The sequence below is a fragment of the Lactuca virosa genome, chromosome 6, assembly GCF_052849685.1.
Source record: "Lactuca virosa cultivar CGN04683 chromosome 6, Lactuca_virosa_CGN04683_v6, whole genome shotgun sequence".
NCBI lineage: Eukaryota > Viridiplantae > Streptophyta > Magnoliopsida > Asterales > Asteraceae > Lactuca > Lactuca virosa.
The window spans coordinates 45,299,013-45,314,250 of NC_136431.1; the positions used below are offsets into that span (position 1 = coordinate 45,299,013).

Sequence of the window (15,238 nt, forward strand, 5' to 3'; positions counted from 1 at the left end):
AGGTGTTATGAGGCTAGAACATCCTAATCTAAACTACAATGGAGGTCTAAGCCATGAAAGGAAACCATAGCTGAGAAAAGCTTCTCACTTAGAGCTTCTAGAGCTGAGAAATGCTCAGATCTAATCTCTATTCGTCCTCAAAGGCACAAATACTCGGGTTGGCCTTGGAAATGGTCCCAAAAGTCTCATAAAAGGGACATGAAGAGATCTAAGAAACCATAGATCAAGGTAAGAGCTTGATTACCAGAAAGTGATGAGGAAGAGGGACTCCTTCTGGATCTACAATCACTCCTTAGCTCTTCCAACTCCTTCTTCTTCTTCTAGACTTCAAATCACTCAAGAACATACAATAATAGCTCACACTTTCATGGAGGACACTAGGGTTTCGCTCTGGACAGTGGGGGCTGTAAATGAAACCCTAGAAATGGGAATGAGATGCTTAAATAGGGTGCCAAGTCCCGAAATTAGGGTTTCCCAACCTAGACCAGACTCGCCGAGTCAGTCTCCCCGACTCGCCGAGTCGGTCACTTACTCCGCGACACGGGTCACGCTCCGACTCGTCGAGTTCCTCCTTGAACTCGACGAGTTGACTCCTTTGACTTAGAGCTTTTCTTTCCTTTCCTGATCTTCCTGATTCTGGGTGTTACAAATGTATTTTGGTATTTCTTGTATTTAAGGTTCTTTAGCACAAAAAAGTAGACTATTTAATTTCAAAGTATCATATATGTATATAATGATAAATAAATGCATGTTGATTTGATAATTGTGTTTGTAATTGTATTTATGTTTAAGTGGAAGAAATAGCAATGTACTTTGGTTTTTTGTCCCTAGTTTAAAAATAGCAATGCACTTTGACATCAGTAAATGCATGTTGATTTGATAATTGTGTTTTTGTCCCAAGTGCAAGAAATAGCAACGTACTTTTGGTATTTATTGTATTTACATGCAAAAAATAACAATGTACTTTGGTATTTATTTTTTATTGTTTAACTTATAAGTTTATATATGTTTTGTAGTTGGAAAATCTTCAGGCAAGACTCAACGACCCGACGTGCAGGGATGAACTTTATGCGTTTTTTCAATCGGGGGAAGATCAAGAAGGAAACGAGGGAAACGAAGATGATGGTTCGTCGGATAATTAGTTTTTGTTTTGTATGTTAAAATTATTGTGACACTTTGGTACTTGTTGGAATTATAACACTTTATTTGTATATTTTGGTATGAAATTAATTATAACACCATTTGGTACCTAATCAGATGTCATGATATATTATTATTATTATTATTATTATTATTTTGCATTTAATGTCGTTACGTATCGGTTATTTTTGCACCCAAAAGTGTTGCTTTAAAAAAAATTAAAAAAAATTAAAAATGTTATTACCGGCGATACATGGAATTACCAGCGACAATCTTATTAGCGACGACAAATATTTTTACCGGCGACATTTTGAACGATAGCGACAGAGCAGTACCAACAATTTTTTACTGGCAACGTGTCGCTGCTGTTGCCTTTACCGACGATTTTTGTCGCCGCTATTTTTTTTTTCTTGTACTGTACTGTCGTAATAGCGAAATCACGGCAATAGTCCTAGTGCAATAGTCCCACTCATTATTCATAATAAGAGGCTATCCCCCAACCACCTTGAATTGTGTCATTTGTTTGTAAGCAAATGGTATAAAATCCAAATTCAGATAAACATCGCCTCCTGAGTCCTGATAATTTCCAAAAAGCATAACGACCCGTGACTACAGAATTCTTCACAAACAGAATATTTGCGTGACACCACAAAAGACCTCCCCCAACTGATCGATCACTTTACATAGCCGTGACATCCAAGACCCACGTGCCCCCCTTACGTTACCCCCCCTTACATCTATAACTCATTTATTTGTTTAATTTGATATTACCAGTTTAATTAATGTTCTAAGATATACGTACATCGAATTTAATAAGTTATTATCGACGAATAACGTATAATTTATGTAACTTGCCTTTCTAATATTCCAAGGTATTTGAAACAACGTTGGACTACATAAATCCAGTTACTTCTTTACATTTATGTCTCTTTAAATACGACGGTTTCTCTTTCTACTCTATAACTCTCGCTCTTTCTCTCTGTAAACTCTGAAACTATCGATCCATGGGTTTTTCCGGGAGGCCAAAATGTTATTTTTTGGCGATGTTCGTCGTTTTTGTAGGAATCGTCTGCGCTGACGACTATGTCCGGCCTCCCGCTGGCAGGTCTCTTTATGCGTCCCTATCAGATGATCATAGTAGTACGTCTCCTCAACAGGTAAGTGTACTTTATGCAGTTATACTCTTATAATGATAGTATTTACATAGTATTACAGGTACACATATCGTTAGCGGGTAATGGGAAAATGAGAGTATCGTGGGTTACGAAAGAGTCGACTCCATCAACCGTAAAATACGGTAAATCTCAAGGGAAATACGATGCTTCAAATACGGGGACGAGTTCTTCGTATAAATACATCGTGTACAAGTCTGGTCAAATACACGATGTAGTCCTTGGTCCATTGGAGCCGAACACAACGTATTACTACAAATGTGGCCTAGATTCAAGCCCGGAACTCAGTTTCCAAACTCCTCCGGCTCAGTTTCCGATTGATTTTGCAGTTTCCGGTATTGTTTTTGAGTCCTTATAAGTCTTTAACAACCGACTGCTAGTTATCATCATGGTATTAAATTGATTTTTTAAGAATCTCAGGAGATCTAGGCCAAACTGAATGGACTAAATCGACACTCGAACACATTGGAAAAACTGGTTATGATGTTTTACTACTTCCGGGAGACTTAGCATATGCCGACTTTTACCAACCATCATGGGACACATTTGGTCGCTTGGTCGAGCCATTGGCAAGTCAACGACCATGGATGGTGACACAAGGCAACCACGAGGTCGAGAGAATTCCATTCATCCATAAAGAGCGGTTTACAGCATACAATGCTAGATGGCATATGCCTTTTGAAGAGAGTGGTTCTAGTTCCAACTTGTTCTACTCGTTTGATGTTGCTGGTGTCCATGTGATCATGCTTGGGTCCTACACAGATTTTGGACCCGACTCTAACCAGTACAAATGGCTTGAGTGTGATCTCAAAAAGGTCGACAGAAAACAAACCCCTTGGCTGTTTGCTCTTGTTCATGCTCCATGGTACAATTCGAACAGCGCACATCAAGGGGAGAAAGAGAGCACTCGTATGAGGGATTCAATGGAAGCTTTGCTTTATAATGCTCGTGTTGATATTGTTTTTGCTGGCCATGTTCATGCATACGAACGCTTTGTAAGTCTTCTTTACCTTCATAAAAAGTGAAAGTTTTTCTCTATATCAACAAGGAGTTAATGGATTTTAACCATTTCTTGTTTTTTATAGACACGTGTTTACAAAGAAGAAGCTGACAAGTGTGGTCCGGTTCATATCACCATAGGAGATGGAGGCAACCGTGAAGGTCTTGCAATGAAGTAAGTTAAGTTTCACATTGTAAACAAGCCTAGGTTTACTATATATCGAAGAAGTATCATAAATTGTTTTCACCATTGTTGTTTCTAGGTATAAAGACCCACAACCGAATTTATCTCTATTCAGGGAGGCGAGCTTTGGGCACGGGCAGCTGAGGGTGGTGAATGCGAGCCATGCACAGTGGACATGGCATAGAAATGATGACAAGCAGCCCGATTCTGTGTGGTTCACGAGCCTAGCTTCTGATTCAGCATGTGTGGTCTAGGGGAAGATGGCAAGATACATCGGGTACATATATAATGAATATATCTAAAGTTATGAAGTTTGAATCTGTAATTTTGTTCGGTTTTTGAATTATATCAAGATATATAAACCCATAAATAATATTGGTTAGACGATGGTCGTGAATTTCTTGGTACAAGGGAATAAACTAAGTATTGTTTAATCAGATTAGTCAGTGTCAATATACTTATAGAACTATACGAACAATTCTTTATAACACAACAATTCTCATACAGCACCGTGGTCAAGATTATTTTTTCCAAATTCTAAAGCTAGAAAGAACTAATTAGATACAAAACTCGCTCAGGGATGCGAGATTTTTGTGGCATATGATGTCTTTTCCGTTAAAAGAATGAAATCGTTATTCTCTCAAGCGATGAAATTAACCAATAAAAATAAAGTAAATGTTTTACTCAGTACAATATCAGCACCGGAGAATGAATTTGCTACCATTTGATGGATCAGGAATAAAATTTTCATAGGTTAAACGCGATTGATAAATTAAGTCATGTAGATGCATGCTAACGTCATTTTTGATTGATTAAAGAGAATACCGGGTAGGATTTATATTGTATTCCTATATTTTATTTCATGCCTTTTATATATATATATATATATATATATATATATATATATATATATATATATATATATATATATATATATATATATATATATATATATATATATATATAATACAAGAGTATACTACATATACACATATGTAAAGGATCCCTATACAAATCCTGTAACGACCAAATTTTCAAAAGAAATTTTTTATTTTTAAATAGCCAAAACACTTTCCATAAACCATGAAATCCCAAATACAATTGTTTTCAAATTCGTAACAATAACAATTTCATTTCAAATCATCAGAGTGTCCCATAAAAACGTCTGAGAGAGAATGCACGCCGCGTCATCAAACCTTGCCCTTGCCCTTAGGGTCAGATGTACCTGAAACAAATCCACAAACTGTAAGCTAATTCTTAGTGAGTTTCCCAGAGTATACCCACACACAATCCGCATAACACATATCATATTAGCTATAAAAGCTACACATCACATAAGCCATGCATACAAGAATATAAGAAAGCCATGGAAACCATCCAAGGTCTTACTCCAAGTGCCACGGGAAACCCCCAGCCGCTACTGGAACCCCCATGTGGTCTTGGCTAATTGCCGTGGGAACCTCCACACGGTCTACACTAATCATGGAAATATCATATGAGCTAAACAAGTAAACATACTAGGAAGCCGTGGAAACCCTCCAAGGACTGATACCAAATGCCATAGGAACCTCCTCATGGTCTTAATATACTGCCACGGGAACCCCCCGGGGACTTCCATACAAATGTCCTAGTGACATATCACATAACCAACTATCAATCTATATAACATTAAATGGGCCGGCCTTGGTGCCTTAGACCCATTGGTATGGTGAGAAGACTCACATCTCGAATGCTGAACTGACAAGCTAAGATCAGATAATTCTCGCGCACTGCTCCAACTCAACCGCATATCATCATGTGATTAACTTGTCACAATCCCGAAATATCATAATTATCCTCAAAGTCAACCCTGGTCAACCCTGGTCAAAGTCAAGGTCAACAGTCCATGTTGACCTCAACTTGTCGAGTGCATCCAGCAACTCGTCGAGTTAACTGAATAACTCGTCAACTGGCTGATTCCTCCCGAATCCATTCCACTGAATCCCGAGTCAACTCGCCAAGTCACCTAAGTGACTCGTTGAGTTCATCAAATGTCCAGAAGACCAAAAGTTCACGCAAGCCAAAACTCTAATCCTTCACTGCACTCATTCAGAATCTCGAAAACGGGTAAACCCTACCCGACTCGTCGAGTTGGCTAAGGGACTCGACGAGTTCCTTCAGTCCTTTTCGTGTTCAGACGTTTTTAAGCTACTCCAAAGCTTCAGATTGTAGATCTAGCCTCCTAAGGCACGGTTTCCACGTAAAGTTGCAAACTTTATGTGCATGTAAGCTCTTAATTGCTAAAACCAAGCTAAGAGTGGGGTTTTAGCCAAAGAGAAGGACCAAGCTTGATAAATTCAGCAAGTTTATAACTCTAAGGATTTAGAGGAGTCCAGATCTGAAGTTGCAACTCCAGATCTTACCCATGACTCGGTGTCCAACCTCACCCCAAGAAAACCGGGGTCCTACATCTCCTGCCATACAACATCTCAAACGGAGGTCAGTCGATACTGACATGGTAACTGTTGTTGTATGAAAACTCTGCCAATGGGAGGTATGCATCCCAACTCCCTCCAAAATCCAACACGCATGCCCGAAGCATATCCTCAAGTGTCTGGATCGTCCTCTCATTCTGACCATCTGTCTGGGGGTGGTATGCCGTGCAAAAATGCAACTGAGTGCCCAGTTCCTCGTTAAACTTCTTCCAGAATCTAGATGTAAACCGAACATCTCTTTCAGAGACTACCGACATTGGCACCCCGTGTCTAGCCACCACCTCTCGCACATAAATATCTGCCAATTTCTCAGCGGATATACTCTCCGAGATCGGAATAAAATGGGCACTCTTCGTCAACCTGTCCAGAATCACCCATATGGCGTCCACACCCCTCGCTGTCCTCGGTAACTTCGTGATGAAGTTCATAATGATCTCTTCCCAGTTCTACATGGGAATGGGTAGCGGCTGAACTTTTCCATGAGGCTTCTGATGCTCGGCCTTGACCTTCCTGCAGGTCAAGCACCGCTCCACGAACCAAGCGATCTCCCACTTCATGTAGGGCCACCAATAGCTCAGTCTCAGATCTCTATACATTTTCGTAGCTCCCGGATGTATAGAGAACTTGGACTTGTGTGCCTCCTCCAATATCTTCTGTCTCACTCCTCCAGTCACCGGTACCCATACCCGGCCACACTGTGTCAGAAGACCTCGGTTATCCCTAACAAACAAGGGATACTGACCCCGAATCCGCTCTATCTTCTAATTCTATTTCTTCACACCCTCGACCTGAGCCTCCTTGATCATATCCAACAATGGAGAGATCACCTTCATCCTCAAGCATATGTTCCCAATAGGGGAACCCGCCGTCTTGTGGCTCAAAGCATCAGCTACCACGTTGGCCTTCCCTGGATGATACAAGATCTCACAGTCATAATCTTTCAGCACATCCAACCACCTCATATGTCGCATGTTGAGGTTCTGTTGATCCATCAAATACTTCAGACTCTTATGATCAGTATAAATAGTGCACAGTACCCCATACAAGTAGTGCCTCCAAATCTTGAGGGCAAACGCCATTGCCCCCAATTCCAGACCGTGAGTGGGGTAATTCGCCTCGTGAGGCTTCAACTCCCTCGAGGCGTAGGCAATCACATGCCCCCTCTGCATCAGTTTCGCGCCTAACCATGAGATCGATGCATCACAGTACACCACCAAGTCATCCAGCCCCTCGGGTAGTACTAAAATCGGTGTCTCACATAACCTCTGTCTCAGGGTCTCAAAAGCCAACTACTGATCCGTGTCTCATCGAAATGTCACATTCTTCTTGGTCAAGCGGGTCAAAGGTACAACAATCTTGGAGAAATCCTGGATGAATCTCCGATAATAGCCCGCTAAACTCAAGAAACTACGGATCTCGGATGCGTTCTTCGGTACTTCCCACCGCATCACTGCCTCAACCTTTGATGGATCAACTGAAATGCCCTCCTGTTGATGATATGCCCCAAAAACTACACCTCATGCAGCCAGAAATCACACTTTGAGAACTTGGCATACAACCTTTCCGTTCTCAGTGTTTCCAATACCTCCCTCAGATGCTGCTCATGCTGCACCTTGGTCTCAGAATAGACCAAAATATCATCAATAAAAACAATCACCGACCGATCCAACATCGGTCTACACACTTGTTCATGAGATCCATGAACGCTGCTGGGGCATTGCTGAGCCCAAATGACATCACCACAAACTCATAGTGCCCATACTGAGTCCTGAAAGTTGTCTTCAGTATATCCTCATCCCGAAGCCTCATCTGATGATACCCTGACCGAAGATCAATCTTGGAAAACCAAGACGCACCCTGTAGCTGATCGAACAAATCATCGATCCTCGGTAACGGATAATGGTTTTTCACTGTTAGCTTGTTCAGCTCTCGATAATCAATACATATCCTGTGTGACCCATCCTTCTTTTTCACGATCAGGATCGGTGCTCCCCATGGGGAACTGCTCGGACAGATAAACTCTCGGTCTAGCAGCTCCTGAAGCTGCGTAGATAGCTCCTGCATCTCGGGCGGAGCTAGCCGGTACAGTGCCTTTGCTATCGGAGCGGCACCCGAAACTAAATCGATACGAAACTCCACCTGCCTCTCCGGAGGCAATCCAGGTAACTCCTCCAGAAAGACATCCCGAAACTCCTGTACCATTGGTACACTGCCCAAATCCGTCGTGGTCTCAACCCTCGTATCCGAGATATAAGCCAAATATCTCGTACATCCCTGCCGCATAAATCTCCTAGGCCTCGTAGTTGAACAGAGGGTTGGCCCCTGTGAGGCCCTCTCTCCATGAATAACCAGTTCTCCCCCACTTGGGGTTCGAACCCTCACCAACTGGCGTTCACAATCGATCATGGCCCCGTTGGCCCCTAACCAGTCCATCCCGACAATCACCTTCAGCCCTCGCAACAGTATCAGGACTAGATCAACACGAAACCTCTCTCCAAGCACATTCAGGACACAGTCCCGATACACTCTCGCAGCACTCACAGTGCGGTCATCCGCAATCTCCACCTCAAGCGGGGAATCCAAAGTTCCCGACGTATCCCGAAACTTCTTGCTAAGCGCAAGAGATACAAATGATCGGGTAGCACCCGAATTGAATATAACGTGAGCCGACATACCATTGACCAAAAAGGTCCCTATTCATAAGTACAATATATACATAAGCAATGCAAATCAATATCAAGCAGGAAAGATAAAACACATACCAGCCACGACGTCTGGCTCTGCCCGAGCCTCCTCGGTAGTCAACTCGAACGCGCGGCTCTTCACCGCTGGAGTCTCCGCCTTAACAGAGCGGCCATCAGTGATCCTCATGTTGGCGAGCACAGGCGCCACCACCGCTCCTCCTCCTCCCTACAACCTCGGGCAATCGGTCTTTTTATGGCCAGCCTGGTTGCAGTGGAAACATATCAAGCCCTTCTTGGGGCAATCCCTGCTCGTGTGGCCCGGCTGACCACATGTATAACGTACCGGGCCCGACCCCCCACAAACTCCACGGTGCGGTTTCCCGCACTTGGCACACCGACCACGACCCTGCTGGCCCCTACCCGAAGAATCAGAGGTCTTAGGCATTTTAGCCTGACCCCCAGCCGCCTGAACCTACTCCGACTTTCTCTTAGTGCGCAGCTCTAACTCCATCTCCCGCTCACGGGCCTTCTCCACCATCTCATTCTGGGTCTTGCACCCTGTAAAGCTTACAAAATCCCGGATATCATTCCTCAGCATGGAATTATACCTCGTCCTCCTCATGTCCTCATCCGCAGCGTACTGCGGGATCAACAGTGCTCGCTCCCGAAACTTGGTGGTGATCTCCGCCACAGTCTCGGTGGTCTGCTGGAGCTCCTGAAACTCCCTCACCAATCGTTGCACCTCAATAGATGGTGCAAACTCTAGATCAAAGCATCTGACAAACTCTGCCCACATCAACTCAGCCACACCGGCTACTCCCACCTGGCTAGTCACCTCTCCCCACCAATCCCGGGCTCGATCCCTCAGCATACACGAAGCAAAACCCACCTTTTCCGCATCAGGGCAAGAACTCGTGCACTGGGCGTTCTCTATATCCGCCACCCAGCGTCGGCTAACTATGGGGTCCCTGACCCCGAAAAACTCCGGCGCCCCGCACGCCTTGAACTCCTGGAACGAGGGAGTTCGGGCCCCGGCCTGGCCTGCAACAATTTCGGCTCTAAACGACCCGAGCCTCTCCTCCATAATCTCCATCATCCCTTCCTTGACCGTCCCAAAAATCATTGGGATAGCGTCAAGGATACCCCGTGTAACCTCGGCTGCAATGAGCTCGCGCAGCCTCTCATCAATGGGCTCGGTAGTGTCACCCGACCCAGATCCAGATCCCGATCCTGATCCCCCTGCTCCAAATCGTGTCACCACCATACTGAACTACAATATCATAAAACGTAATGACCAGGATGTCCCAAAAAGGGGATCCTCCCATATCGGTTCTCCTTAGAGTTTCTAGGTCTAACATTGTTTCGGGTACAGGTCCTGTGCTTTCAGTAGTACGGGCCCAATACTACCTTCCACACCTACCTGTACCTTTCCCAAGGCTCTACCTGGCAACTCTTATTCTTCCCAGAACAAATCATATCTTACAGGCTACCGCATAGCTCGAATCCTAGGCTAACCTAAGATTTCATCCATCCATATCAAACCATATATCAAGCAATACAGGTTGCCTTATACATGCAAATTATACACAGAACATGATCAAATAGACTTTCGAATAACAGACTCTACCCTAGGACCACAACCATACGAGGAACAGGAAATAAGGCCAAATCAATTATTCTAAAGCTATAAAATCCTAACCGTATACAATTTTAAAAGCATACACATAGCATAATCCATCCAACTATTATCAGTATAACATGGCTAATCATATTGGGGAACTACTTACTTGGCTCGGCCGATCACGCGCGTTGCACTCTCCTCTTTTCTAGTTTAAGAAGTTTTTAACTTTTATTTTTGAAAACAATTTTACCATTTCCTTAGTTTGAGTCCTGACACACCCAAGAGTGTACCCGAATCCCTCAAACCAAGGCTCTGATACCAACTTGTAACGACCAAATTTTCAAAAAAAAGTTTTCATTTTTAAATAGCCAAAACACTTTCCATAAACCTTGAAATCCCAAATACAATTGTTTTCAAATTCGTAACAATAACAATTTCATTTCAAATCATTAGAGTGTCCCATAAAAACACCTGAGAGATAGTGCACGCCGCATCATCAAACCTTGCCCTTGCCCTTAGGGTCAAATGTCACAACTAGCATTCTAGCTAGGAAATTTTGTACTCTTGTAAACATTATCTACTGTAAACTCGTAACCCTAATTCATGTTATGCTTGAAGTTCAACCTATGAAAGCACATTCAAACCTAGATTCATCAAGTAAAGTTGAAAACCCTAGAAATCCCGGTTTAAGTCCATTATGGACTAGGATTTCCTCATTGGGCCTAATGGGCCAATAAACTTCCAATGTGACTATTTTGGGCTTAGAACTCTTAAATGGGCTCTCATTGGGCTCACTCTCATGAGACTTAACCTTTTTGGGCCTTATAAGCCTAAAATGAACTAGTTTACCTTTAATGGGCCTTATTGGGCCATAACAAATCCAGATAACTTTAATAGACTCAAATCCATTACTTTATGCTAAATTGGGCCGTGAACTACTCTAAAGGCCCAATGGGCCGAAAATCATCAAATTGGGCCTCATATTATGGACTCAAGCACAAAAGGCCCAAGCCATTCTCTTCCTTCCCTCTCTCTCGGCCCAAGTAGAAAAAAATGGGGAAATGGAGGTTGACTTTGGAGGTGCCACCTCCATATTACACATCAAATAACAAGACAATTGCATCTCATACTTCCATGCAAGTTTTTATGATCCAACATGCATCAAGGTTTCTCTCTCTCCTCTCTTCTTGATATCTCGGCCGAGAGCCACAACCCACACACATAAACTTCTTCAAACATCTTCCTTAATCACTCTCAAGTATTCCTTTCCTTCTCCCTCCAAAGATCTCGACGTTTTGCTTGTGTATCAAGAGGACTTCCATAAGAACATCATCATTTCTTGGTAAGTTATACCTATCCAAGGATTATATAACTCTTTTCTCATATTGGATCACTTCTCTTAAACATTTTTGGTAATCATACTCCTAGAATCATCTCAAGTTCGATATCTACTCAAAGGTGTTGCTAGGACCCAAAAATCTTCTTTACATCTTCTTCAAAACCAAAACAACTAAGCAAGGTGAGTTCATACCCCTCTATTTTCGGTTTTCATATGATTTATGGGGGAGAATACAAGTAAAATGTGAAGATCTATGTGTATTTGTATGTTATGTGTGATTTCTTGTGTTTTTGTGGTAAATATGTACTAAAAATGAAAGATATTTCGAGATCTATAGTTCAAGAAGGAAAAATATGTGATCTAGGTCATACTTCACTTAACATGTCAAGATAAACTACTATACAAGCTTTAAAACACTACAAATAAAATGACATTTAGTGGCATAGAAAAAGTGCCACTAAAAACCAAAAAAGTGCCACTAAAGGCCCCCAAAGCAATCAGCGGCACAAATAAAAAGTGCCACTAAAGGCCTATAGTGGCACTTCTTAGTTGTGTCGCTGCAGCCTTATTACCCTTTAGTGACACTTTTCTACTATGCCACTATAACATTTGAAGGTTTTAGTGGCATTATTTTTTTGCAACTTAGTATGTTTAATCTTGAAACATCGACCATGTAATCCATACAATTTATAAGTTTTATAATATAATTTCTAGACCAATTTAGTGAGGTTTAACGGTCAAATCAAAACACACAACAATAGGTTTTTTAAACTATAAAATATTTTATATATATGAAAATCAACTATTTAAAACCATGCCAACTTATTCAAACATGAGGAGAAAAAAGATATTCCACCCAAGTATTTAATTCAATTAAAATGTAAGGTTAATCATTTTTATTTTTAAAATGACGACACATGAAAAGGATTTATAAAACATTTTATATACATGGACATCAATTATTTAATTTAAAAAAAAATCATTTTTAGAAAAGCTAATATACAAAACATAAAACCTTTGATAATCCAATAACCACCAAATTAATTTCATAATGTAAATTCTATGTTTGTATTTAGAATTACCAAAATACCTTTCTGTCATGTGTGGTCTCCATTGTTAGAATGAAAAGTTTAACCATCATACTAACTGCAACTAATGTTTGGGTACTTTTGGGATCAACAAGCTCCCAAGCTTTCCCTCCTACATCATAATCTTTTTCAATGCCATCTTTATCGTATTTCATCTATAAATTTACTATGGGTCACAGCACTACCGCAAGCAACATACATACATCCTGAAAAATTAAATTCAATTTGTAAAATTTATATGTTAATTCAACCTAAGACATTGGAAAACATATTTCCATCAGGTGGGGAGGGGGGTATGTGTATCTATAGTTTAGTTTAATAGATAAAAGAACATAACCTTACCAAATGTTAAACGTACAAAGACTTGCTTGAATCTCATGTATAGAAAGAGAAGAAAATGAAACTGGATGTCAAATGCACCAAAAGCACCTCATGGACAATAGGTCGAACACCTGGTGTGCCATGCTCTATCAACCCACAAAAAACATATTAGAAGTGAAAAAGAAACCCTTACTAGAAAACAAAATATAGATCATGTAGAACACTTCCCCATTCGCCATACCACCACCATCCTACCGAATTAGTTAGAGTTATTAAGAAAGAGAATTAATGGGAAATTGAATTTGAGACGTACATGTAACAGCTCTGGTCGAAGATTATTCTCGTTACTGCACTTTATTTTTATCTGACCTGCAATAGAGCTAATGGACCTTCATCGCCCATATCCTTAAAGTCAATAACCACACATCCAATACTGCTCGGTGTATGATGTAATGATTGTATACGTTGGAAGAGAAAGAAAAAGGGAATTAGAAAGCTACCATCACAAATATAAATCATTTGAACTCCCGCCAATGAGAATATATAGAGGAGATGGTCGAGTGGTTGAAGGAGAGTGAAACAATTTAAGAATGCATACCTGATTAGGGTTCGTGTTCGTCGTGGGGGAATAATGGAAACCCTATAAATTTGCTCTAATATACCATAAATCGTATTTGATATGCCACATATCCAATCTGAGATTCACTTCCGAAATCTATCATACATTAGATCTGATATAGTAGAAGATAAAGCATTGGTATTCAATTAGAGGTTTATGGTTGAGTGATAGAAGAACAAGGCGGTGTTCCATTGGTGTTAGTAAGAAGGTTAGACAGCGGTGCTATAGTAAGCATTGGGAGGAGGAGAGGAGGGAGGGCTTGGAGAAGTGGCGGTGAGGATGAAAAGAGGAGCTCTCTATTCCTTTGAGCCCATTTGATTGCACTAAAAAAAGTGGGGAATGCTTTGAACCGTGGAGGGAATTAGGAGTGGGATATGAAAAATTAGAATTTTCAACATGATTTAACGCAAATAATATAAGTGCCACTAAAAATATAATATAGTGGCACAAAACAAAATATGCCACTAAAGCTTTGTGCCACTAAATGTAAATTTATTTGTAGTGAAATAACACACTACAACATAAAAATTTGTTATTGGACCATTTTTGAAAAATAAACAAAAGATAGGGAAAAAGATGTCATTCACGGTTTCTACAAGGATCAAAAGGTTAAAACAGCCAAAATAAGAGTTTTTATAAATATTAGGCTTTTTAAAGGACTAAAAATGTAAATTTTAGCCTAATGGGCTAAAATTTGGGCTTTTCGGCTATTTAGGCCCAAAAATACGAAAAATCAAATTTAAGGGGCTGAAATGGAAAGTTTTCTCAAAACAGGGGCTATAAACGTAAATAAACCTATTTCAGGGGTTAAAATGGCCTTATTTATCAAAAGGGACTAAAAATGCAAAGATTTTGGATTTTGGGTAAAAAGTGTAAAAATTGCGAAAAGTGTGGATTTAAATGCAAACCTTCTAACTAAGGGGCTGAAACTGTCCAAAATAAAACTCTGGGCTTAAAACATTATTTAATTAAGTGTTTAGGCCAAAAATATCAAGAAAAAGAGTTCGAGGACCTAATATGTCATTTTTCATAAAAAGGGCTAAAAATTGCCAACTTTACCAAAATAAGGGCTGAATAGGTCAAACTAATATTTTTGGTCAATTATGTTAATAATAAAAAAATTGGGTCAAAATATACAAAACTTTATAACTTATGAGTTTTAAATAGAAAAACAACTATTTTTATAAATCTATGTATCGTTATAAAACAAATTCGTGATTATTACGACATATCGATTAAAAAACTTCGCTACCAAATACTATACAAATCAAGTAAACATTTTAATGGTTGGGCTTGAGAGATTCTAATCATGCTTATTGGGCCTTCGTGACCCATTAACATGACTTTTGGGCCCAACATAAATAATACATGTTATTGGGCCTCCTGTGACCCAATTACATGCTTAAGGGACCCTCAATGGTTTTTACATGCTATTGGGCCTCAGTGGCCCATTAGCATTACTAGTAAGGTCCAAATAAATCATATGTGAAATGGGCCAACGCGCCTTTCGTATACTCGGCAGCCTTAAATAACATACGAAATTAGTAGGGCCTAGTAGTCATCTTCTCCTCGTCTGTTAGGCTTACCTTCTCCTCAA

The 15,238-nt window shown here is 40.7% G+C and overlaps 1 protein-coding gene across 1 annotated transcript; it reads left to right on the top strand.

The window, feature by feature from the left end:
* Window positions 1-2,088: 2,088 nt before the first annotated feature.
* On the top strand, window positions 2,089-3,884 carry LOC145120362 (putative purple acid phosphatase 20). Its single transcript, XM_079056189.1, has 5 exons — window positions 2,089-2,297; window positions 2,356-2,647; window positions 2,733-3,307; window positions 3,398-3,486; window positions 3,575-3,884. The coding sequence occupies exons 1-5, from the start codon at window positions 2,145-2,147 to the stop codon at window positions 3,747-3,749; spliced, it is 1,284 nt and encodes a 427-aa protein (XP_078912315.1). The 5' UTR covers window positions 2,089-2,144; the 3' UTR covers window positions 3,750-3,884.
* The last annotated feature ends 11,354 nt before the right edge of the window (window positions 3,885-15,238 follow it).

Coding starts and splice junctions, on each gene's coding strand:
- LOC145120362 (XM_079056189.1), top strand. CDS start 2,145: ATGGGTTTTTCCGGGAGGCCAAAATGTTATTTTTTGGCGATGTTCGTC. Junction 2,648..2,732: donor GATTGATTTTGCAGTTTCCG/GTATTGTTTTTG, acceptor TAAGAATCTCAG/GAGATCTAGGCCAAACTGAA. Junction 3,487..3,574: donor CGTGAAGGTCTTGCAATGAA/GTAAGTTAAGTT, acceptor TGTTGTTTCTAG/GTATAAAGACCCACAACCGA.